General features: G+C 46.2%; 1 protein-coding gene across 4 annotated transcripts; it reads left to right on the top strand.

Annotated features, from left to right (window-relative positions):
• The first annotated feature begins 5,739 nt into the window (after window positions 1-5,739).
• Window positions 5,740-11,002, top strand: LOC116780911 (proline-rich proteoglycan 2-like). 4 transcript variants are annotated; one of them, XR_004354705.1, is made up of 3 exons: window positions 5,740-6,262; window positions 6,951-9,427; window positions 10,528-11,002. XR_004354705.1 is itself a non-coding variant. In XM_032676302.1 (2 exons), exons 1-2 carry the CDS (start codon window positions 5,909-5,911, stop codon window positions 10,612-10,614), a joined length of 441 nt encoding a protein of 146 aa, XP_032532193.1. In that variant the 5' UTR covers window positions 5,740-5,908; the 3' UTR covers window positions 10,615-11,002. The 4 variants fall into 4 exon arrangements, 3 of the variants coding, with proteins under 3 accessions (XP_032532193.1, XP_032532194.1, XP_032532195.1); XM_032676302.1 differs by lacking the exon at window positions 6,951-9,427; XM_032676303.1 differs by lacking the exon at window positions 10,528-11,002 and having other exon boundaries at window positions 6,951-9,618.
• Window positions 11,003-26,418: the final 15,416 nt, after the last annotated feature.

The raw sequence follows: 26,418 nt of genomic DNA on the forward strand, positions 1-26,418 counted from the left end.
AGAAAAATAGCTTTTTGAGCACCAGATCTAAAGACACGGACTGAACACTATATTCTTTTCCCACTGCATTACATATATATACTCTCAAATCAGGTTAGACAGCCTGGTGTGAGACTCGATCCTGATCCCTGCAAAGTCAGTGGCATAAGTTCATTCGTGTCAGACTTTGCCAGTGTCATACCAGCTTTACATCACGTGCTATGGATGTATATGCATATGTGCACAGATGTATGTTTATAGTTATATGTTTATACACAAGGGAGAGCTTCAGGAAGAACAAAACAGGTTATTGTTGACAGTCAACAGGAAAGTCAAAGGGCTCCTTTCTCCTTTTCCACTCCCGGAAAGGGCCATAAGAAATGCCCTAATTTTTACCTCATGCACTTGCCATTTAGATAGGAAATTTAATTGTTAGAGTCTGACATTTTCTTTCTTCTAAATTAAAATAATGGAGGATGTAAGGGTAATTAATGCACTCACTCCAGGGTGAGCAATCTATGGAAGTGGTGCACATTTTAAAAATTTAAATGGACTTTTCCCATCATGTCTCTATGGGACAGCTATGCACACCCATTCCTCCTTCTAGGAGTAGCCAACAGAAATCAGAAAACAACTTTTAATTCACATGGAAAAGGTGAGATCTGGCCTAACAGGTAGATGTCCTTGTCTTCTCCACAAAATGAAATATTTCACAACATCTATTTTAATTGAAAAAAACCCAATTAATCCACCCTATGCTATTGTACATTAATGGTAACTTCAGGGAAGAGGAGATTCATACATTAATTATTTGTACAAGTATTGGTACTGTCTTATTTGGAGAGGTGAAGAAAATCCCCCCTCCAACAGCTACCAAGTTTTGTTTGGTGGGCAGGGAAGTGGTGAAGGCCTGGCTTCTCTTTAAACCTCCACGACACCTGCCTGTGCTGCCCTGCTTCTGTTCTGCTCTCAGACGGCCCCAGCTGCCCCTCACTCACAAGTGGTTACATGAGAAAGTCAGAAAAGACAGTTTACCCAGTCACCCCAACCAATCCTCTGCCTGCACCATGCACCAACATTCCCAGTGTCCAGTGTTGCAGGGGATGGACGGGCTGGGAAAGGCAGCAGGTGGAGCGGCTGAAGGGATGCATTATTCGGCACAGGGGCAGTTATTCATATTTTCAAGTTTTTATGCCAAGAACTGTACAGTGCTTTATGAAACACAGGCAGAGTCGCAGTCACTTAGGTTTAAAACATGGACATTCTAACAAAGCACAAACAAGTAACTCCTCGCCATGCCTTTGAGCTGTTCCTTGGTCTGCACTGTGCATGAACGCTAAGCAGAGGACTGAACTGAACAGCACTCATAACAGAAACCATTATAAAGCAGTAGTTAAAAATTGAGAGAACTGGAAACTTTCCTTCTGGTACCTGTGCCAACACTGAGATGCCCTAATGAATTTCCTCTAGCACCTGGAAAAATATATTTCCCTTTGTTTTGCTTGTCTTATTTCTGCTAAACATTCAAGAAGAAATAGATTCAGAAGAAGCAACCCATGTACTATGGAATGCATTTACTAATATCTATCCCAACCTGGAGGGTTAAAATAGTAGCTGAATAAAAGTTTGTTTGCAGAGTTTATTTTTTAAATTTCATGATGAATTAGCCAACTCCATGTGCTGAACTCATTTTAAGAAAATTAAAATGTTTATCTGGCTAAAATAAATTGTAAATGAACTCATTTTTCTCTCCACCTTTTTTTGTTGTATTTCATGCATTGTAGACCGTAGCAATGATATTAGTTCTAGTGTGGGAAAATATTATAATTGAGATCTGCTAAGTTATTTGCAGACTTCAAGTTTTTCTTTACACTGTGCTGACGTTTAGTACAGCCCCGGTGAGGAAAACAATGCTGCCATTCACAGCTCTAGACGTAGATTTCAATCGACTTAAGCGGGCACAATGAAACTTGGTCATTCGCTGGTTACCCATATTGTGTTCTCAAATTTTCTCTCAGCAAAAGTATAATGACTCAGTATTGTATGGTTCCATAGACAAGGACTCAGAACAAGAGACACTAGTTTTGTCTGATGGTGTGAGAAAGTCGTGAAGGGATCTTTTCTTCCAGATGGTGTTAAATTCAGCTGCCTTTTTAACATTGCCTTGCACAGCAACGTGCTGCTCCCTTTTCACAAAGAATAAGCCCGGGACCCTGCTAGTTAACATGCATACTCACGCAACCTGCAACTACACTCCAACTGTTTTACAATGCAGTGGTATGCTAAATAAACTTCCAGTGCTAAAACTAGCTTTGAGAGAACTACCCCACTGATAATTAAACTTTTTGTTCTTGTTTTGGGGGATTTTTTTATGTTACAGAAAACTTCATGGGTGTTTTGTTTGATATTTTTTTTCCCCCACAAGTTTTAAGGGAACAGCACCTAACAGATAGATAATCCTACGAAAGGATTACTTTTCCGAGTTACTTGGTGCATGAGCCTCTTAAAGCATGATTGAGGGCCTGCTACCACATTTCGAAATGTTCCCTTTCCCCAAGTTAGAAGTTAGCTGTGCCAGAGCAAGGATGCAGAGAAATGAGGCTCTTTGCTCCTAAAGAAGTGAAGTAGTAATAAAAATAATAGTAATAATAATCGTATTTTATTGATTGATAATGTAACATTAATAAGGTACAAAACAATTTAAAGTGACAATGGCCAACATGCGATTATATGCTGGTGTTTTTCTAGGGTGTTTTCCTTCACAAGTTTACACTGGAGACCAAGACACAAGCAAGCAGCAGCTTAAGTAAATTGACCCTTTTCATGACTAAGTAAACAATGGGCTTCCCCAGAAAACAGCTTATCGCCTTAATTGAAGCTATTTGAGAAAGAAAATCGCGCACTTTGTCATGTAAATGTTAATTGTCGTAGACAAAATGGCTCTAGGTAAATAGCACCTCCAGACAAGCAGTAAATGAGAGGCGTGCGGGCACTCGGCGGTGAAAGGCTGGTGGCACAAACACGGTTCCGATGTAAATAAACACGGCTCCCCTCTCTGGGCGCTGCAGCAATAAAACTTTGGCACGCGTAGAGCAGCCAAAACGGAGGTTTAACCTCAAAAACAGCCTTGACGGGTTCTCGGACGGCACTGCCGGCAGCCACGAGGCCCGCGGGACCCTCCGACGAAACTGAGGTTAACAGCTACGGGGAGGATGCGGTAACTTTTGGGGCCAAATTCTTTATTTTAGATATCAAGCCTGCTGCTTCCAGGACACCCTGTTCCATCCCTCTCACGGTGTATGGCGTGATGAAGAATATTCCCGCTATAAGGCCCAAACCAATTTTTTTATATAACCAGTTCAAAAGCAAAGCAGAAATACAAGAGAAAATTAAATAACAATAAAAAGCGGCGCACAGAGGGCTAGCCCCGGACGGATGGAGACCACTGAGCCCCGTTCTGATCTTGTTTCTGATCTTATTTTAATCTACCGTGGAGAACGTTTGGTTTCTAACGCAGTATCACATGCCAGCGTGCCTCCGGGAAGACACTTAGGTCAAGTCCAGAGGAAATATGTTACCCTGAACAATTAAACCTCCTCGATTTCCGCACGAGGCGCCTAAGCCTCGGTAATTACAAAGATAAATAGCACCCGAACTAATATTTGTTAAAAACACAAGGATTTTCTCAAGACTGACAAGTCTGCCCTTCCCTTCCTCCACTGGGACCAAAGCCCGCATCCCCCACCCCGCTCCCTCAGCAGGAGAATGGCGCAAGTTCCGCCCGGGCTCAGGTTCCGCCCTTCTTTCGCGGTGGGAGGCGGAGGAAACCGGGGCGTCCACTCGCCTGGCACTTCTCGGATGGCCGCGGGTGGGAGATGCTGTCGCGGGTGACGGCGGTGGCTCCCTCCGCCCGACCCCATCCCCGGCCCCGGCCCCCGCCGGGCTGTCTGTCACCGGCCGCCGGGACACGGCGCTGCCACTTGCCCCGAGCGTGGGAATGGGAGCGCCCAGCCGTTCACATCTCCTGCACGGCGTTTAACGGAATCAATTAGGCAAGACAGACCCTCCGCTTCTCCACCCTCGCACGCCCCCTCCCCTCACTTTTTTTTTTTTGTTTTTTTTTGTCAGGACCATATACGTCCTAATTATTTCGGTATGGGATGCCAGAGCTGTTTCCTGGATAGATCTGATCATCCTTAAACAAAAAGAGAGGAGGCGCACACGTGGGTTTTGGAGTAAATGTCACTTTCATTTCCAATGCTAGGCGCAGAGCAAGGCACAAAACATTTTTTTACACTTTGACAGGGGGGAGGCGATCTCGTCTCCATCATGTCTTTCTGCTTCAGTAGCTTCCTCAAGGAAACCCTCTCTCAACAGAGAAGCATCTGTGCTAGCATTTTGAATAGAGAAAATAAAAATCGGCCATTACTTTTTCCCCCCAATTTTTGTGCAGCTCCGCCGGGTTCTCATTAGATATAAATTATTAAGCTTGCCTACACTTCAGTGTAAAATTTTTCTGAAAGCCTACTTTCATAGGATTTGAAATTAACCTCGATGCTTTGTCTCAGATGTACACAGACAGGTTTTGGGTTGGTTTGTTGTTTTTTGGTTGGTTTGGGGTTTTTTCCTCAGTTCAGTAGTCCACTCTGTATCATCAATATCACCGTCTTCATCATCACCAACTACCACCTTTATTTTTAAGGCCACTTCATTGCAATGGATCACTTTGCAAAATGAAACTCATAATTAGCTTTCTAATAGAAAAATAAATCATGTATATCCTCTTAGCCCAGTTTAAGGCTGGCTGGTCTGGGTTTGCCTTCATGTATTCAACAGCAATAGTTGCACATGCATTGTTTATCATCGGTACCATGTCCTCTGTGCAGCGGCTGGCTATCCATTATATGCCATCTGACAACTTCATATTTTGGAATGAGTATGCCATTTAATTTCATCCACTCCCACCTTCAGCTGTAAAAATATTAGATTCAATAAGCGTTACTAACCCTTCTCGAGTTTTACTGTCTCTCGCAGCAGTCTTTCATTTTCACACGTTGTACGATGATCTTGAAGGAGTTTTTACTTTCGGTTATCTAGCTTTATGAAGACCAAAACACTCATACAGCTAGATAACCAAAGATAACAACTCACTTCCCTCAAAGCTTTTTTTTATTTATTTTTTATTTTTTTTTCTAGTCCTTGCTAGAATCCAGAGTTTTTCTGGCAAACAGATATGTTGTTTCCTCCAAGAGCACCAATGCTGCTTTAAAATGTTCATTCTTTTATGCAAGTGTCTCTGTATGTACGTGCAGCTAATAACATCCAAGAGAAATCTGTCGCCTTCGAAGTTTATTCCGAACTTTTTTTTTCAGCCAGTAATTTCCGGCAGGAATAGCCAACAATTCATCTGTTAACATCACAAAATAAAACCAGCCATTAAGGTGCGTCAAGCTGCGTTAAGAGAGGAGCATCCATCCTTTAACAGGCCTCTATTTGCATTGTAAATCGCTTCGTTCTCACGAACGACTCTTTAGCCTCTATAAAGATGTAAAGCCATCGGCAATTTCCAGCGCAGTGTAAGGAGGAAGAAGAAGAAAAAAATTCCATTTAGTAGAAAGTAACAAGATGATTCGAGGATGCGTCTCTTGATCCCTTTAGATTATGCACGGCATGGATCTCTTTGCCAAATGGTGGCAGCTTGATTGCAAATATCTTGCATGCAGTGTGTATTTTAGAGGGGGAAGATCCTCGCTTTCTCGGGGCTCCCAGAGCTGGGGAGAAGAAGACGCGGTCTTGCCGGCTGCTGCTGCCCCCGGTCTGAAAGAAGGAGGAAAGGGCCATCATTGGAGGGCTTTCAGTGCCAAAATGCGGGCCAGCCAGGCAAGGTCAAAGGTCCTGGACCGCGGGAGACCAAGGTAATGATGATGTCATGAGAAACCTCAAGTACACACGGCTATTGATATGCATGAGCGACCAGCCACCGGAGCCGGGACCGAGCCCGGTCTCGCCTCCAGCATCGCCGCCTCCGCCGTCTTGGCGCGGGGGATCCGCCCGCCGCTGTCACCTTCCTCCTCCTCGGCAGCGCAGACCGCTTCAACATCCAGAGGCCGGGAGGCAGGACGCTCTCCCCCGGGGCGGGAAGCAGCCTGCCCGGCCCCGGGGAGAGCAGGGGAGCCCCGAGGAGCCCGCGCTCCTCTTCGGGCAGCCCCCGCCGGTGCGCAGCGATGCCGCGGCGGGAGCGAGGCCTGGTACTCAGAGGCCGGGAGCAGGGCTGTGCTACGCAGTAAGTCGATGTGTAATTACATTGACAATTTGCTCTGTCGTAGGGTGTCTGCGGGGCTTTTTCTTTTTTTCTTTTTTTTTTTTTTTTTTGGTGCGGGGTTTGGTTTTTTGTTTGGTTGGTTTTTTTGTTGTTGTTGTTGTTTTTTTTTGGTTGGTTGACTGGTTTGGGGTTCTGGTTTTGGTTTTTTGGGGGGGTTTTTTGTTTGTTTTGGTTTGGTTTTGGTTTTGAATTTTTGTTCGTTTGTTTTCTGTTGTTTTGGTTTGGTTTGTGGTTTTGTGGTTTTGTTTGTTTGTTTGTTTGGTGGGTTTTGGTTTGTTTCGTTGTTTGTTTTTTGTTTTGTTTTTTTGGTTTTTTTTTTTTTTTTTTGACTCCATATCTCTGTCGTGCTTCGCGCCCGGCGTCATTCGCAGCTATTTACAGAGGGATGGTCCAAGATGTTTTCCTCTGCCTGTCCGTGGGGGAACCTGAGAGCAGCAGGTTCAGTGTATTCTGTGGCATCAATCCCACCTCTCCGCCCTTCTACCCTCCCCCCCTCCCTCCCAGCTTGTGTATGTCTCTGTGTCTGTGTTAGAATGCAACACAGGTGAACATTGCAGCAACATTTGTTTAAGGCCATGCATCATCACCTGACGAAATGCCTTAATAAAACTGCTGATTTATCGTTTATTTTTATTAACCTCGTACTCAGAGTGAAGAAATGCATGCTGATGTTACTCACAGAATGAACGAAGGCAAGTCTTTCTAAACTGTTAGGATGTGTTATGTGCAGTTTTAGGATTTAAGCCTCTCAGTTTCCCCTTCCCCACTCCCCCAAAAGAACATTACACTTTGAATTATTTAACAATATAATTTACTTGGAATTTTTGTTACTCTGAAGTGCAAACTTTAAAGGCCTCCTGAGTATGTGTGACGTAATGAACTTTCTCACTGAGATCTACCATATTTTCTGTAGAAATTAAAAAATACACTTCAACAGCTGCAGTGTGCTGTGGTCAGTATAACACACACACCAAAAAATTCAGCACACACAGACTATAGAGTGCTCTGAACTCCTAAAGGAATAACAATTTAAAATTCATCCTGCTACTCCTCTTCTAAGTGCAAAATATAACACAGCATATCATGCACTATGTTCCTGCACAATTAGTTAATATGTCACATTGCATTTAAATACATTTTTTTGTAAATTAACCTGTGTTTGCATAGGTTGCTAATTTTTAGGTGGAATTTTTTGAATGCATGGAGTCAAACTAAAGTTGTTGTTGCTCTGTGTTGGCTGCAGAGCTTGCTTGTATGATAAAGGAAATGTGTGCTTGTGTGTACACAGGGGAGCCATATGTACATGTGTCAGTCTAGGTACATGTGTGTGTATATGTTTGAGCTAAAATATATATGCACATGCATGTAGTTACATCATAAAATATCAAGTAACCAGCCCATTTTTTATCATAATTACAAAAGCATGAAAACAGGGAAGTAATCTCTTTTGTCAGACACTGCTCAAAATTAATACTGTCATCAAGAAGTGTCACGAAGACATTGCTAATCTGCCAGTCTGCTAAGTCTCAAATACTGCAGAAATATTGCTAATTTATTTCTCCTTCCAGATTCTAAGCCTTTGAAATCAAGCATTTCTTTTTTAAAACAAGTATTATTTATCCTCATATAGACTGCTTTTTTGCAACCAGTGCTTTTTACTTGAGAGACATAAGAGCTCATTGTGCCAGTCTTCTTTGTGGAAAATTGAGAGACTCACACAAAATGGTTAGAATACTTATAATGCTGCATTATGAGTTACTGAACTTCTTCATTACCTCTCAGGCTGTTCAGGCACAACGGGAGCAACTGAATCAGACATCTGATACATCCAGAGGCACACGATCACTTTGATATTATGTAAAATTCTAACGAGCTTTTCTGAATTGGTAGATAGGCAGAAAGATGTGGTTTTTATGGCAATAGCTAGGGGCAGTAGTGCTGGTGATCAAGCATGTGTTGCATAGGACAGGCTTATGAGCTTATGGATTAAATTCTTTCAGTCAGAGGCATGGAACTTCAAGTGCTCCTTGTGTATGTGTGTGTGTGTGTGTATGCTTATATAGGTGTCTATGTACATATATAGGTGTATATGTACATATCTGCATATAACCATATTAACACAGATGGATATGTACATGTTAATGCAAGCCTGTCACCAGATGTCACATGTCACCGGATTTACACTTAAATGCAAGGTATATTATTGCAAATGGGTATTTCCAAAGATGTAAGGTGTACCTTCAAAACACCAAGCCCTGTTCTCACAACCACCTCACTTACATTCTGACTTACTCTGAAGTAACTGCAATACACACGTTTTGTTGATTACTCATTGGAGCAGGTCAAAAGAGCCAACATGATGGTTATGATGTAGCTGATCATTAGCCATATTACGGATTACATTTTCTAGCTCTCAGGCACTTAGTAAGGCCTTAAAATCATCGGGTGTCCATTAAGTATTTGCTTATTCTGAATATTACAAAAATGTATGCAGCAGTTTAAGGTACATTTCCAAGACTTCAATGTGGAAAGTTTAAGCAATGCACAGTTTTGAAAATTCTGCCCAAAACATCACCTGAATTGTCAAAAACAACAGTTGACACAGCCTGCTCTCTTCCAGTTTACATAATTGAATAAAACTTATTTATTCCAAAGTCACTGTAGAAACATCAGCCTATTGGAAGACATGGAATACAAACACTGACTTTTTCCTCCTAGTTACCTACTAAATTTCCACTAGTGGCCTGCAGATTAGTATGTGATTGCCATGCTTGCTTTCTAGTCTTTTTATAGGTCTGCAGACAGCTATGACATAAAGAAGAAATATCCTGCATGGACTTTTTAAGAATAAACAGCCTCTATTGACTTTAAAGAGGAATGCTTATGATTCTCTAATCATTGCAATCAGATCCCCATCCTATCTCCAGCATCCCCAACTTCTGTGTGGAAGACACACAGGAATCCCCCTTAAGCTGCTGTGAGGTACCTAAGAGGGCGTAGTGTTACATAAATTCCATTTTCACACTAAATTATGGCAGAATTCATGTAGAGTTAAACCACCATGGCATGCCAGTACAGCCCGGGCCACCTCTCCTTGTAGAGCAGCATCCCTTTCCTCCCAGCCAGGTAAGTCACTTGACTGTCTTGCCTTTCAATAAAGGTACCCCATCTTTTCTTTTGTGATCACTATTTCATTTGACAACAACTGCAGATTATACTTCTGTTATGTTAAACGTATAGTGTGCAAAGGGATATCTACCACAAATTACAAACTAAAAAAAGTGAGATTTTCAAAAATTCAGTCTCAGAAAAAAATACATTATCAAACCCACACACAGTCAGTGATTACACCTGGAAACACTGTGTGCTGTTAAAGAAGATATATTCATATCTGTAGGTGATACATGTCATTGTCTGACTCCTATTAAACAAACAATCAAACAAAAAAATTACCGTTTCTTGTCGTGATTTCACTACTGTGGTCTGTCTGTGTTGTCTAAACCTGAAAAATAGCCCCCCCCCAAAAAAGCAAAGGATAACAATTTAAACACTTTCAGTGTTTGATTCTTGTTCCAGAAATGCACGTGAATGGGTAAACCTATGTGTTTAGAAGGCACTGAGTATTAACTTCCAAGATTATTAGATAAATCACAAAAACGCTTGACTCTAGGTTAAATGGGGAAATAACTAGCCACATTTCCTGAAGATGATCTGATATGACAGAAAACAGATATGAGTGATGTCCTGTATCTGCAGGGTTAAATATGGTAATCAATATTTACAGGAAATCATATGAATAATTTACATTTTTAAAATTTTATTGTTATTTCTGGAGAATTATGGTTAAAAATAAAAGGCTAAAAATATTATTTGGGGCTGCTGATTAGAAGTGACCAAAATTATAGAGGCAGATCTATGATTTGCGAGCTATAAGCTGCCAGTTACTTAATAAAGGATGGAGGCTCCACCTAGCCTTCGGTTCAAAACATGCGAAATATACTAAGCCAGCCTTTCCCCACTGGATTTCCCAGCCCTTCCAGACCTATGGTGTGCTGAAACCTGAATTACCGGGAAGGCATGGTCTCTATTTACAGCCCTGAAAGCTTATCAAGGGCCGCAGGGTTAAATAAATACAATGTAAGCCGCTCGCTTTCATTGCATTATATCCAATAGAACAGCCTTAGCTGAAAGAAAAAATTAAATAAATTCTTATTATTGTTTCCCAGGGAGCAACAGTGTTCTTAGATGTTACAGTGAAGGAGTTTCACCCGTTCCATGGACCAGTGTGGACTGGGGTTGTTGAAGGATTTTGACCACTTTTTTGGTGGATAGAGAGATGTGAGGGGACACTCCTGGGCCATGGTGAGCGGCCGGGCTTCACCCTTCTGCCAGGTACGCTCCTGAGCTGAGCATTTTGGCCAGGATGGATTTGGAGAACCCGGGAAGTGATGGCTGCTTGTTCTGAGTGATCCACTATGTGGGAGGCACTGGATGAACAAACTGCTGTGAGCAATCCCTTGCACCTCGACCAGCTGCAAGATATGCCTCCAACTTCTCTCCTTCCCCCTCCTTTTTTTCCTGCCCATTTCCCTCCCCCCTTTATGTTTTTTTTTTTCTCCAGTTCTTTTTTTTAGTTTTGTTGTTGTTGTTGCTTTTTGGTTGTTTTTTTTAAGTTCAACTATGTAAAGGCCTGTTATACTTGAGCCCTGTGACTGTTCCTGTGCCTGCATACCTGGACACCTTTTGAGGGCACCCAGGCATTGCAAAAAAAAGCTCCCTCAAAAGCCACAGCTTGGCAACTGCTGGTAGTCTACCAGATAATTAACATTTCCCGCAACCAAATACAGCTCCACGACCAACAGGTTTATCTTCAGACACACAAAACCAACTCACCAGCATAAGATGCTGTGTCCAGTCATAAACCCCTACCTTGTTAATCAAATGTCCCTCACCAGGAGCAAGAGCTCTGTCAGGGAGACCCTGTCCGGCTACCCGGGGAGAGGCGGCCTCCACGGGCTCACAGGGATCTGGGAAACCTCCACCTGCCCGGGGCTCAGCACCCCAAATTTTGCCAGGAATTCAGGACACCAACACACATACATAAACACTTGCAGTACTTACATTTCTTCGCCTTTATCAGGGAAAGATGTGACCCCAGATCTAGGGGGAAAGCTGAGCCAACGATGACAAAGATCCCCACGGCCAAGACCCCTCAGAGCAGAGAAAGTTCTCCCAATTTTCCAGAAATTCACGTCTTTCCCCTTGCCATCCCTATTTAAAAGTGCTGCTTAGCTCCACAGTATTATTCTTGTTCCAAGGACTCCAAAAGAGTTAGAAATGTTCCATCCAGAAAAATGGGAGAGAAACATAGAAAGTTGGCTTGGGTTTGCCTTATATTTTTTCTTTTTTTTTCTGCAATGCTTCCTATGCCCCGGAGTAGAAAGTGAACTGTTGTATGTGAGGCTCTGCAAGTTTTTTGGGGGAGTTGGCCAAGGTCTAGTCCAGCCCTCTCTGCTGAGGAGGACGTGCTCTGAAATTCAAGCAATTTCCCCAACGCTTTTGTTGCTGATGAACTGAAGCCCTATTGTTCATCCATTGCCACGGTCTTTTTCAGTTCCTATTATAGGTTGTATGTTGCCAGAGATAATGAATTTGCACCAAAACCTCTCATAGTCCCATTTTGACAGACGGAACAAATTAGAAATGTTTAGTGTAAAGAAGAGCAATGGCTACCTCTTCCTAGAGAAGAAGGGAAGCTCGCATTTCTTTGGAAACTTAGGAAAAAGAAAAAAAGTGAAGCAAAAGGTCGGATGTTCTAAGGTGTTTTCCTTCAGCTAAATTCCAGAAGAAGAGTTTCATCCAAGTCTTGTTTTTGGAAGGCACTGCCATTTGTGCAACTTTTGTCCAAACCAAGTAGCCGGTCAACAGCAGGAAAAAAAAAAAAAAAATTAGAAAAAAAATCGTAACAAAAAATACCCTTCTCCCATCCCTGCTTTCATGCGAACTTGTAGCATGACCTCTCGTCGCTGGAAGGAGGGTGTCCTAAAGCGCTGCCCGTTCCTTCTATCCCCACTCATCCATCGCTCTGTGTTTGGAAACTGCGTGAAAACGCCCGTAAAAGCCCCGACTAGGTTTTAGGGCGCAGGGGGCGGGTGGGGAGAAGTTTGGGTGTGCACCTTAATGGGAGGTGTGCAGAGAGGAAGGGATGGAGGCAGGGATGGAGGAGGGATAGAAGGAGAAAGGTGCAGGGCGAGGGGGCGGCAGGATGGCTCGTTCCTGCACTAGCCACCGACTGGGGGGCGTGTGGGGTGTGACGCCTGGGGGGCGTGTGGGGTGGTGTCGTGTTGGCCCCTCACAGTGAGTCGGCTTTACGCGACACCGCGAGTGGGCAGTTGTCAAGGAGTGTATGTGTGTGGGGAGGGGGCTGAGAGGGGCAGGGGAGGGCGGGGGGAGGGGCGATACTCAAAAATTAATAAATATATGTATATATACACGCTACAGACGCTCACACAGACAATTACATATATATATACATATATATATATATATATAAAATGTGTGTGTGTGTGTATGATGTCAGATGTGTGTCCCGCTCGGAGCGCGAGGCTCTAGGGAGCGCGAAGCAGCTCCGCTGTCTCCGGGCACGGATTTCCGAGGAGTGTTTCTGCGGGGAGATCCCCACCACAGCCCCGGGCAGCCGGGCATCCCCTGCTGGCACAGCCCCCGGCGATCCGGCGGACAAAGAGAGCTCTGTGAGGACCGGAACGCCAGACCCGAGAGAACCGAAGGAATTTAGCACGAACAGCTGGCTAAAATAAAAAAAAAAAAAAAAAATTATGAGCCGACACTGCTACCCCGGTCAGAAAAATACCCGCATTTCCGCTTCCTGGCGAGGGCATTGAAGATTAGTTGAAATGCTTGAATGGAGGAGTGGTGAGTGAGTGTGCGAGTGTGCAGCCCTAGGAACGGCTGTGCCAAGGTCCACAGAGAGGCTCTGGAACAGCTCACAGCAGGCTGACAAATGAGTTAATAACGTCAGCAGCAAAGGAGAGAAATTCGGGTCCTAACAGAGAACACCCCTCTCATCCAGCCGCCTAGCCGGCTGAAGTTCTGAAAGTTCTCCCAAACATCACGATGCACTGCAGAGTCTCCAGAAGAAGCGGTGGAAAGGAAGGAGGAGCACACACCGCTCTCATCTACCACCCGCTACAATCGGCTCATCGATTCCCCGCTCACATTGCGCTTTCTCCCAGTGGAGGGAGGGGGAGATCATGGCAAAGCCGAGAGACCGGCTTGGACTTGCAGAACAGACAGGTGGGGGCTGAGACTTGAGATGAGGACTGCGGCCACCCCACTCCTCCAGCCGCCCGCTTCTTCTCCCTACCACCCTGTCTCCGAGTCCCGTACCCGCGGTTCGCTGTGGAACAGCGCCCGGATGGATGCTGCGCCTCCGCTGGCTCAACGCTCCTCTGTCATGCAATGTTTTGGGGAGGGAGTAGAGAAATTTTCTTATTATCATTTTAAATTGGTTAGAAATTTCTATTTCCCGCTCGTCTCCTGATGCAAAGAAGGGGCAAATAGCGTCTAATTTAAAAAAAAAAAAAAAAAAAAAAAAGAGAGAGAAAGGGCATGACGGACTCGCCGGTCCTGCGGGAAGGTGGGCTTTCTTTTGGGGGCGAGCGTTGGGGCGGGCAGCGCTGCTGTTGCTGCTGCTGCTGCCAGAGCCTATTTCATATGGTAGAGTGCGGCCGGGAGCCTACTCGACCGCGGAATAGCGCGGAGCATCTCAGCGGCTGCGCCTCCGCCCCGCGTCCCCCATCCCCACTTCACGTTCAAGGTTTAGAGAAGAGGTCACGTCCACTGACGTCAACTGAAGGTATACGGCACGTCCGTCTGCATTTACATACATCAAGGAAATTAGGGCATAAAAACAGGAAAAAAAATAGAATATGCAAATCCCCCTACTCCGAGAAGAGATTGCCGATTCTGGGAGTGATCCTCCCTGTTTGCGGAAGATCCTAATTAACGGAACAAAAAAACGGTCCTCTCTCTTCTTCTAAACATCATCATCATCCGCAACAAAATAAACATCCTCGAAATGAGCACTCGGAGCCGGGCTGCGGCGCGATCCGGGAGCAGGCGGCCCCGATGTGAATGCAGGGCTCCACCGCTGCGCCATTCTCTTCTCCTCCTCCTCCAGCTCCTGTTGGCTCCAGCGCGTATTACTTTTAATGCTGATGCATATGTAGAGGTATATTTGCATTGTTTTTAATTTACTGAAAGTTGCAGCCTATCGCTTTTCCTTTGCCCTCTTTTATCTATCTGTTTAAATATCTTTCCTTTCCCCTCCCCCTCCCCATTCCCCCGGTTTTTGGTGAGATTCGGCAGTGTGTCTCTATATACAGTTTCCTCCATGCTTCTGTTTGTATGAGGTTACAGACTGTGTACAGTGCTAATACGAAAAATCAAGGTGCACAAGATGCTTATTGGGCCTTAAGAAGGGAGGAGGATCTTATTGCCCTGCTCAGCTATCACATCGCTGGCTTGAAACTGGGAGTTTGCCTAATTAAGTTCATATTAGGAAACAATTTTTAAAATCCACCAACACCCCCGCTCCTGCCCCCTTAAAGGGTATAAAGAGACACAGATAATGCGCGTAAGAGGACTCTTTAAATGGATTTATAATATCTCATTGCTGTGTGTTATGACCCATAAACACACATATCTGCCTTGGTTTCAGGAATCGTTTATTTCAAAATCTTCTCTTAAAATGTGCAGAGCCAGGTACGGAGAGCTTTCTCCAAGGAAGACATTTTGTATTTTCTCTCTTAGGTGCTGCATTATTAAATGTATTACACCTCATTTTAACGTGTGCAGCCTTAAATCCACTACATAATTCTTTATAGAAAAAGTAGATTTTTAGATGTTGTTTGAAAATATGCTCGGAGCCTTATGCTTGCTTTACCCGAAAATCCACAGGCCTTGACTTATATGAAAAACATTTTTAACATATTTCGATTTAGCTTAATGGGTAACAATAAGAAAGAAGAGTAGCAATAAGAGTAGTTTCAATATGATTAAATCCAGAAGATTACTCTGTTTTAATAGTCCAGAAATGTTATGTTTTTGAATGCGAAACCTTATTTTCCTAAGAAACGAGGGGGGGGGGGAGCTCAAGTACATGGATAGATAATTATTACACTATGAATGACTCACCTGCATGGATGTATCAGGCAAAAGTTAGCCTTCTCCAAAGACTGACAAGCGTGTATTTTTTTTAAATAAAGAGTGGAGTGTCTGTGTTTCTCAGTGCCTGTTTCACCACAAGTATACTTTAATTCTTTGTAATTTCTCACGGTATTCCCAGCGCTGCCTCTCGTTCCAGTTTTACGAGCCCTACGCTGATATGCCATCCAGTAAAAAGTGGTCAGATGGCTACACGTAAAATATTTAAAGAAATAATACCATCCCAAAACGGAAATCGTCACGGTCATCCCTTAGGTTAGCTCTTACCTTACTACATCTAGCAGCAAGTCACTAGGAAAGTACTATTTTTACACATTTTTATCAACAGTGGGTGCCGGGGACTCCTGGCCCACGGACGCAACCTGACCACCCCCCCCCCCCGTCCCTTTTAATTAGCGCTCGTGCAGTTGTCGCTCCCTTGCGGACCCGCATTAGCGTGTGCCGGGAGGTGGGAGGAGGTGAGACCGGGTCAGTCCATCTTTCCGTTCCCGCAGCGCATCCCGCATCATTCCCTCCCTCCCCGCCCCCTCCTCGGTGCCTTACCCCGCGCCTCGCCGCAGCTACGACGGGACAGGGGTGGCCGCCGCCTGCACCCCCGGAGCACCCCCCAGGCCGGGCTGCCGGGGGTCGGCCTCGCAGCATCCCTCCCCCAGGCTCCCCTCCTCGCCCCGCGTTACTGCGCGGCGGCCCCGCGAATCACAGCGGCGGCTTTTGAACAAGCCCCGGGGGTGGAGGGGTTGGAAGCGCGCCCCTCCCTCCCCGCCTGCGCCGCTGCCTGTGCCACAAGCAGCGTGGGGAGAGCTGCGCGTCCCCCCCCACCGCAAGCACTTGCCACTTGAACATGACGGGGGGAATAGGAACAATAAATGACACCCCAGTTCTCCCCCGCCCCCGGGCCCACACGTTACCTAATATCGGCCTTCTACTGCTAAAAATACGGGTCTACACCGATCATCCTGGGCGATGGAAATACCATCGAAGTCGGCGATTTCTTGGATTTTCGTCCAAGGATAGACAAACAAATGAATATATAACAGCACTAATAATGCTCAGATTTCGGGTGGCCGCTGCAGCCACGGAGATGAGAGAGGCGCCGGGTTGAACATAAATAAATACATGAAATAAATCCATTTCCACATCTTCTCATTATTTTTCCCCACCTTTTTTTTTTTTTGGAGGTTTTTTCCCCCATCAATACTTTTAATAACTATCGTCCTCTAAACCCAGTATTCATCATTTCACACTTAAATTTTCTCCCTTGTCTCTTCATCCTTGTCGTCTTATCATATATGTAAACCGAACTGCTTATGGCTGTACACATGAAAATTATTTTTTAGAAAAGTGGAGGTGCAGATACTGTGGATATTGTGGAAGGTCTTTTTAAAGTATTTTCTTTTAATTACTCCCTTTTTCCTTTTTTTTTTTTTTAATTTTTTTTTTCCGCAGGACTTAGATATTGAAATGAAAACGTGTAGAACGATGAAGAGATAATACTAGGTGAGGTAACGGAAATTTGGCGGGAGAAAAATATTTAATTTTTTTTCAGGAAAGGAAAAAATAAATTTAGAGATTTCTCTGTACCCACCCACCCACCCACACAAAATCTAATTCCTTACCTAAAAGCTTCCAGTGTGAACGCACCCTCACGGTGCATCTCCTTTGGAAATAATAATAATAATAAACCAATGCCCCTTCTTTTCTAGTTAAGCACATCTCTCCTTATTAGAGGTACAGAGGCAGAAACCGAGAGGAGAGGCAGGAGAAGAGGAGCGAAAACTTCAGTACTTTCATCTGTACTTCAAATAATCTCTAAATGTTGAGGTTTCCAGAGGCTTAGCAAACTCTTTGTTAGGGAAGTTTTGGCGAGCATGCAGAAAGCCAACTTCAGCTTTCAGAAAGCCCAGGGTGAACAGACAGAGCAGCCGAGTCTCCAGGCACGGACAGGTTTGACTTTCAGCACCAGCTGAAGGGAGATGAGCTCCATTTTCGCGACGTTTCTTCTCCTCTTTTATTTTCGTAGCCAGCTTATACCTACGCAAAAAATAACTCATCGTAAAGACAAGGCTTGAAATGCACGCTCTTTTCCATAAATATGGCCTCGGGAAAAGGAGTGAACTTGCTTTTTATTTTTTTTTTTAATTCTTTTTGGTGTGATTTTTTTCTTTATTTGTTTCATTGATTTGTTTTGATTTTAAATTCACTCTCCAGGTGCGGAGTTTATGTCCTGTCACTATCCCTCCTGTCCCGTTTGCAACCCCTCGGCAGGACGTACCCCGCTTCTGAGAAGGGAAAAAAAGCGGGAAGGAGGTGGGAGCGACACCCAGTTCCTCCGTGGGGCCTTTCCCCACCCGGTGCCGCTCAGTGTCCGGTCCAGACGCCCCGGAGGGCACCGAATACGTCCTCGCCGTGCGCGGCGCCGGTGCCGGCGGCGGGGGAACAGCGGCACCTGCCGGTGCCCGAGGGCAGGACCCGCACCGACCGCGTTCCCCGCTGTCTCCCGGCTCCTCCCAATGTTCTCCAAATGCTACCCCCTCGCCGTCGCATATGGGCTGTGCTCCACCAAAAAAGAAAAAAAAAAAATGGAGAGAGAGAGACAGAGAGAGAGATCGACCTAGTGAGAATAAGGATGCTCTGTTGGTAGAGCATCCCTCGGGTGACATGCAGCACCCTCTGCCCTCCACCCCGTCTGAATTCCTCGCCCTCGTCTCCACTGGGGCGGGGTGTGTGTGAAATTGTCGCTCCCCCTCATCCCCCCACTTGCTTCGCATGTTAATTGCTGGGATCAAAATACGGTCTCGGTCTGTGGGTGCCTGTTTGAAGAGAAGCCGGGCTTACGAAGCGCAGGGGTCGGGGAGGGGAGGCTGCGATATCCCAGAGAACGGTAATATTTCGGTATTATCCCTGCAGAATGGTCCCCCGTTACTTATTGAATTTTTACCAGTGCTGTCTGGAAAGACCTTTTTCTTGGAAGCGTTTGTTAGCTGGTCACAGGAGGCTTCTACCTTCCCGCGATTCTCCCTTCGTCTTTTAATAAAAGTAATGAAACCGAAAGGTTTGATGTTACGGAAATGCAGTTTTTACGTGCGGGAGTGGCGCTGAAGAGTTCTAATCGCGGTAGGCAGTCAGGTGTGATTCGATAATAAATTTTCCTGATCTCCTTCTAGGAATTTTTCGTTGTCTCGTATCTCAACAGACTGCAGGTGGGTAGAAGAATAACTCGGCTGTCTCTCAGAGGACGTTTCTTCTGCGCCTTCAGGAGATTATTTCTTCTTCTCCGACAAAAAATATAAGAACGTGATTTTTATTTTTCAGTGAGAAAAGGCTGTGGGCGCACGGTCATCAAATATTTAAATTTTAAAGCGGTGTGGCTGCTATATGCGGTTACAAAAGCACGCGTGATGTGCCCGCTTCTCTCGTGTTTTAGCTGTCGTACTGCTGGTACCGATGCGTACCAGCGATGGGTACGGAGACAAACACACAGAAAGCCGGTTGCACCTCTCAGGTAGTAAAGCCGGAGCATAAATTAGTTCTCCGCTCACCAGGATAACAATTTCGAGGTGCCCTTGTGAGTAAAGGTATTTCAGCCCAAGGACCGAGCAGATTATTTAAACGCCAGTCTTGCTCGGGGCGGTGGAAAAATATCGATTAAAAGCAACGACAGAACCCCGACGGGCTGCGGAGGTTGCAGGGGAGGAGACGCGGCGGTGACCTTTGTCCGCCTGTCCTTCTAGTAAGGATGTTGTCTTTCTGTCCTAGTAACACCCGGAACAGCCGAGGACTATTTTGACACTCATTCTTGCCCTGGACACTATGTTGCCGTCCCCGTCTCACTCCCCGTCTGGCGGTATCGCATCTCCCCGCCGCACCGCGCCCTGCAGACGGACGGACGGACAGACGGACGGCGCTACTGGTGCCGGTTCCCACGCTGTCGGAGCACCCACCCCCCGAGCCGGGACCGCTGCACCCTCATTAAAACGTCGCCGTTTTGATGCTTGTTGACAAAAAGTTTCAGAGCTTTCCCAGTGCAACCCCCCGCCTTGGATATCGGGAGGAGGGCTTGCGAGGCAGCCTCCCTGACGCGTCGAGCAGGGCAAGCACGCAGAGCTCCTTGCTCTGCCAGCCCCCTCCCGCTCCTGTTTTCTTCTCCACCTTTTCAGGAGCAAGAAGGGAATCAAGAAACGGAACTAAGGATGCGCGGCGGATGCCAGCCCGCTGTTCAGCCGCCACGCTGCGGGACCTGGGGAGGTCTGTCCGGGGAGCGCGGTTGGACAGCGGGATGGAGGGCCGTCATGCCATCTGCCCTTATATTTACAGAACCTCAGTTTCCCCCTCTTTCACATCCCCAAAAGGACGCTAGGCGGGAGAAGGCAGACCTGTACCTTGTCCTCTCGCACAGGCCCATATCCTTTCCAGTACAGACGGTCACACCCCAAACAATCACTGGAATGCGACTCATCATCTCGTCCCCACCCCACTGATTTTGATTTCATCCCGAGGGGCATTCGTCAGGCCGTCCCCGCTCCCTAACCCTCCGTGCCTGCGCAGTGCGATGCTCAGAGTGCAGGAAGCGCCGTGCGGGTGCCACACGAACACCCGCGCGTGTGTGTATGCGTTTAACGAGCCCACGGGCAAACCCACATCAGCTGATCAGGTTTGAAATCCAACAGCTTCCCCTCACGTGAATTAGATTTGTCACTGACGGTAAGAAAGTAGGGAGCAGGAGGGTGTCAAGGACAAAAGAGAGCGGCGAAGGATTCCCTCCTCCCTAAAGGGACGCCTTCCCGCCTAGCCCCTGTTTTTCCACTCGGCCCGGACCCTAACATATAACCTCCCTCGTTATTACAAGAGGCCGAAAGATGAAGATCGGAGAGGGGTCGGGGCACAAGGGGAAATCCCTGCCTCGCCCCCAACACCGGACAAGCTTCTCCAGCCTCGGGGTGAGACGGCACGGCCGGACTGTACCAAGCTCCCCGCCCGCCCCTTCCTGGAGACACCCTCGTTCCGTACTCACCCCGTTCCCTCCTCTCCGCGCTCCGCAGCCGCTCGCTCTGCACCGTCACTCGTAGGCAGCCCGGTAGAGGCTTCTCCAGCCCCGCTCGAACGGGCGGGAAGAAGGGAAGAAGTGGTGGAGGGACGGGGGGGGAAGTTGGTGTTAGAGGGAGGGGAGCGGCCACGAATGCTGCCCCACATCGGACTGCGACGTGGCTCGCTCCCCGCTTTTCGCCCCGGTATTTCCCACTCACTTATATCCGCCGCTCCCGCCCCAAGGCAGACAGCCGTGGGGGACGAGGACACGTCTTTTGGGAGGGTCCTCCCTTCTTCAGGGTCCCGGTCAGGAGGGTGAGGGGTCGGGGCTCAGCCTGTGGGGCCCAGCGGTGCTCGAGTTTGGGGCTGCTCGCGTCCCACGCCAAGAGCGGGGCTGTCGGGTCTCGAGTGCGTTGGCAGTTGGGGTGGGCAAGTCCCTCCGCGCACCAGGCATTGCACCCCCCGCCGCCTCTTGTTGTTATCATCACTATTCCTACTGCTGCTGATGGTTAATTTAAGGCGCTTCTGGAAACGGAGGCCGACGGCGGGGCCGGAGGAGACAAGAGGGCACGGGGGGAAGCGGCTTCTCGGGGAGGGTGGGTTCTGCCGGCGGGCAGCACCCCAGGGGGGTGGGCTCGGGCAGAAGGTGTCTGTGCATCGCTGCTGGAGCGCCGGCGGTACCCGGGAGTCGGTGAGCGGCACCTGTCCCTTTACCAGGGCACCACATCTGTGTCCGAACGGCTGGGATCAGGGATCTCGTCACAGACCCCCTCGAAACTTCCACTGCTACAGATATACCAATTGCCCCACTCATCCTTTGGTGGGACTCTTCTTGACAATTTTCTCTCAAAGGTTTGTCGAAAGTTTTTGGCATCGGTACCTGGCAGTTACAATCCCACGGTTGTGACTGCGACATCCGTCACGACTTGCGCACGATTTGCATGCCAGAGATGCCATCATTCTAAACCTTCTTCCCTCTCTAGCGTAAATGAGGGCAAAATATTATTTGCCATATAGCTATTTGGAGAAGAGTGCATCAACCAGGCTGTGGTTTCTATGGGGTTATGCAAGTTTCGTGTTTAAATAGGGTGAAAATGAGCCAATACTAATATTTGTCAACTTGTTTCAGGATGTTCATACCTTATATTTACTATATACCAAACCCCCCAAAAATGTAATGAGAGGTCGTGTTAATAATACCGAATTAAATTAACAAGAATTATAGTATGCTTAAAACCAGATTGTACTAAAATGAAAATAAATATTTGATTCTTTGGCATAAAAAACAACAAAAAAGCATTTTAAACATTCTATATTGTGTTCTCAAATTTTCTTTAGTTTCTAACCATTTTGGTTTAATATAAAATGATTAATATTATAAATAAAACTAGGTAAGCCAGACTACGTTGCGAATTGCTATTATTTAAATTATTAAAATAAAATCCTTGGATTAATGGTCATTCCAATAACTGTGGAAATATTCTCCTTTTAATTTACTTATTTTCAAAACAGAAAATAAAATGTATTAGAGCTGACTTCATTTCACAGTAAGAAGAGTTCGTGTTAGAACAACTGTCTGCATATCCTTGCTGTAACGTGCCATTACCTGAAGCAGATAAAAATGAAAAAGGAAGCTCCTGAATTTGCAATTTTTTCCCTTCTCCTCTTTATAATTACTGCTACTGTATTCACTTTCTCGTATGGATCATCCATTTTCTGGTGCTACATCTTTCCAGACACACTCACACTTAAGTTCATTCTTCTTCAGTAGTTCCTAGATATATTGACAACGTCAGCATATTTTTTTTTAGTAGGTTTTCTTAAAAATTGCTTTCTACTTCAGAAAACAGCTAAGCTCTTTCCGGACAGGCCAGCTCCAGTGATGTTAGGCATCAGCTGCTGTGGATCTCTAAGAATTCAGGTGGGATAAAAAGTGAATTATTAGACATGAAATCATCATCAAATTGGTTCTAAAGTCATTGAAATTGATGCAATTGATTTTTAGCGAAGGAGAATTTGGCTCAGTTGTTCAAGTTACAAGAGTGTGTGGCTGCTTGTTTTAAAATGCAGCTTTCAAATTCATCTCTTGTTAAACTTACATATAAATATACGGCAGGTAAAGACAAGCTATATCTAGATTTTTCAAAGTAATTTAAGAGGGGTGGAGGAATCTGATCTATTTAAAATTTTTTACTCCCAAATTTATTAGTGTTCCAGCCATGCAGCTGTACAGAACATAATTATCAGATGAAAATATCTTGCCAAGAGCCTGAAGCCTTACAATAGGGGATGAAACACTTAGTTATTCTGGCCAAGTGAAAGGTTTAATTGTATTTCCGTTTTTCCTCTAATGATTTTCTCTCCCCAGAACTCTCACTGCAAATAATACACCTGCATTGCTGAGCAAAACAGTAGGCCACTCTGAAAACTACCTGTCCAGACAGTGAGAGATGGGATCGGTATACTCGGTAGCTCCATGGCACTCCCTGAAGAGAATTCGGCTTTGAACAGGACACACTTCATCCTCCTCTTCACCAGGCAAAATTGCTTCAACTACATAATAAGTATTAAATGTATTTTTTTGTTTTAGTTATTTGAACAACTTAAGGTAGACTTTAGTCCTGCTGTTGCTATTCAGTCAAAACTTCCATTAGGGGAGGGAATATTTTTCCAGGTGAAGAACTGAGGATGGTCTCAAAAACGAGAATAGAAAGTTTGCTGTGTTCTTTGGATTTCTCTCTCTCTCTCTTTTTTTTTTTTTTTTTTTTAAGTCCGAGTGGTGTGTTATTATAAAAGTGTGTCTAGGTAATAAAACGAGAACTTCTGAGAACTTCTGAACATACTCTGGCTGGGTATCATCTCCCTCCCAAACCATCTCGTGATCCTATGATTCCATGATTCTGAGATTCTATGATTCTAAGATCGGAGAATTCGGACCCACGCGGGACGCCCACGGCGGGAGCGACACGGTGATATCCACGTGGTTTCTGTGTGGGTGAGGAAGGGGAGCCTGTCCGACTTCAAAAACGAGGTAGGCGTTTCCCTATTGAGAAGGGAGAAGCCTTCCCATGAGAAGGCTCATCCCAATACGGTATGTAGGGATGGGAGGAGCATAAGGCGGTTCTTCCCTGAGTCCGCCCACCCATTTCAGCTGGGATCGTTATTTCCATTGGAGGAAAACGAAAAGTTACATGAATTGCCTCAGTTATTTTTTAATGTGTATGTATGTGTACATTTTCCAGGCAAGTGTAGGAATAACTGGATAAATTTTCAAAGAAGATCACTATTTTCTCCCCTCCCCTCCCCTCCCCTCCCCTCCCCTCCCCTCCCCTCCCCTCCCCTCCCCTCCCCTCCCCTCCCCTCCCCTCCCCTCCCCTCCCCTCCCCTCCCCTCCCCTCCCCTCCCCTCCCCTCCCCTTCTCTCATTTCCGTTTCTTTTTTCTTCTTTCTCCTTTCTCTCTTTTCTTTTCCCAAATGAAAAACTAGACTCGCTAAAGACCGAGGGGCTAAGGAGTTGTTCAGCCTCCAGTGATCGTGGATCTGCGGCCGGGGGCCCACCAGGAGGTGGGAATCAACACTGTGTAGGAGCAAGCTTGTAATCCCCACTCGGGCAGGGAAGGAGGTGTCTCTGTGGTGCTGCAAACACCCCCGTAACCTGCGGTGTTCTGAGCTCTGCGGCTGTGTTGTTTGGGACAGATGTTGGTCAGAAGGGAGAACTTGGGTCACCAAACGCAAAGAGGCGTTGAGGACGCGTTCCCAGCCGCAGTCCCTGCCAGGTGAGGAAGCCCCCTCGTTCTACACGGACAGTTTCCCTCCAGGCACCAACCAGCAGCACGTTGCTTCTTTCCTCCTACTTCCAGAAAAAACAATCCGTTCCTCACAGGCAAGTTGCCCAAAACTGGAACGGGAAGGAGAACAGGACTCAGGGACACACCTCCAGATCAGGGAAAACTCTCTTTGATGTTGTTTGACAGGAGGCAGCGCCATCCAGAGAAAACATGCGGAGAGGATGATGGAGAGCCCCCCACGCTTCCTCGCCGCCGGCGGGACTCCCTGACCGCCCCGCCCCCGCTAGCGAACTTCACTGGAGTAAAACCTCCAGAGTTCGGGAAAACAATAACTACAAAAAACACTTCTCCGCGCCCCCTCCCCTTCCGGACACGTTAATACCAGTTTTTCATCCGACATAAGGGTTTCTACCTGTTTTTTTCAAGCTGCTCTGAACGGACCGATGCCCGCCCCTCTCTCCCTCCGGAGAGACAAATATAATTTAAAAAAATCCTCAACCCTCAAATAGTATATTACATTACACTTTTATTCTTACCACTATAAATAAGATTATTAATAATCCTCATTAGCATTATTATTAAGAGAAAGCACAAAGAAATCGACCTGCGGTGCCCTCTCCTCTGAACCGACGGACAGATGGTAGGACGGACAGACAGGGAGGGAGGGTCAGACCTGGTGAGACCCTTCCGTGCCCCCTTCCCCCAGTTCAGTGGGAGCCACCGCTCACCGCCGGTCGGTACATGGGATGGTGCCGAGCCCGGAGCGGCCGAGAGCGGCGGGAGGGACGCGAGGGGATCAAACAGGGACGCAGGAAACCGAGGAGAAACGAGGGAATCGAGGAGGAACGGGAGGATTCAGGAGGGACGGGGGGATCAGGGAGGGAAGGAGGGGGTCGAGGAGGGACGGGGGGGATGTGATGAGGCGCTGCCGCCCCCAGGCGGCGCCGCACGGAAGCGCCTCACTCCTCACACGCGGTGCATCCCCGCATCCTCCCGCTCCATCGGGCATACTGCACCGCCGTCCCCGCTGCCTCGGGAACCAAGAAATGGGTAAACATCAGAATAGGCAGGAAAAATAGTGACAGCAACAACAAGGCATGCGGAGGCGAGGTGGAAAAGAGAAAAAAAATAAATAAAATATGAATAAGTCTAAAAAATAAAGGATACTTCCTGCTTTTTAAGGCAAATGCGGTGGGTCCCTGTGGAGCAACCAGGGGCCAAAGAGAAAAATAGGGAAAACTGGAAAAATCTGGAAAGGGTGAGGGGAGGAGGAAAGGGAAGAGGAGAGAAAATTTGAAGCAAATGTAGGGGAACGAGGCCGAGGAGGTGGGTCACAATGAACACGAATGTGGAGGTAGGAGGGCGGCTAAAAAACATGTCCATGACATGGACATGAAAAATCATCTGCAGTGTGGAAAATAACATTTGTCTTTTTTTTGTGTGTGTGTGTGTGGTTTTGTTTGTTTGTTTTTTAAATACATATGTTTGCTGGGGGTTGTGTGATCTTTATTGTTTTGTTTGTTTGTTTGATTTGGGGGGTTTTTGTTCTTTGCTTTTATTTATCTATTTATTTATGTATTCAAATTTTATTTTTATAATTTTATTTTATCATCTGTTAGGGGCAAGCAGTGGTTCTGTCAGCTGGGGCAGGTGCTCTCTGGTCTTCCCTATCCTACCCCACACATCCCCAAGGAGGTTCTACTGCTGTCCAGAGAAAGAGGAGAGAGTTTATAGATTTTGGTCTCCGTAGGTGAAAGTTTACTTCAGGGAGCAACACTTAAGGAGTAAGTTTCCACCAGCCATCCCTCTTGTCATTGGTCACCAACTCTCACTTTCATTGGAAAGCCTGAGAAAGACTAACCCTTGAAGAGAAATGCATGTTTATTAGTTGACATTAGCTTTACTGAGCCTAACAGACTCCTCTCAGTGGCAGAGTTTTGCTGCTACTGAGAGTAAAACCAGCAAGTTTGGGACATTTGCAGAAAACTGGTATTTCAGGTGCCAGATGACCCATTCAAAGCTGTTTTCATTATGACTGTGATGAAGAATAAGAGTCTTG

The sequence above is a fragment of the Chiroxiphia lanceolata genome, chromosome Z (assembly GCF_009829145.1).
Source record: "Chiroxiphia lanceolata isolate bChiLan1 chromosome Z, bChiLan1.pri, whole genome shotgun sequence".
NCBI classification, from domain to species: Eukaryota; Metazoa; Chordata; class Aves; order Passeriformes; family Pipridae; genus Chiroxiphia; species Chiroxiphia lanceolata.

Bases quoted from the DNA above. Each gene is read 5' to 3' on its own strand.
- LOC116780911 (XM_032676302.1), top strand. From the start codon at position 5,909: ATGAGAAACCTCAAGTACACACGGCTATTGATATGCATGAGCGACCAG. The intron at 6,263-10,527 runs GTAAGTCGATGT...ATTGTTTCCCAG, and splicing joins GAGCAGGGCTGTGCTACGCA to GGAGCAACAGTGTTCTTAGA.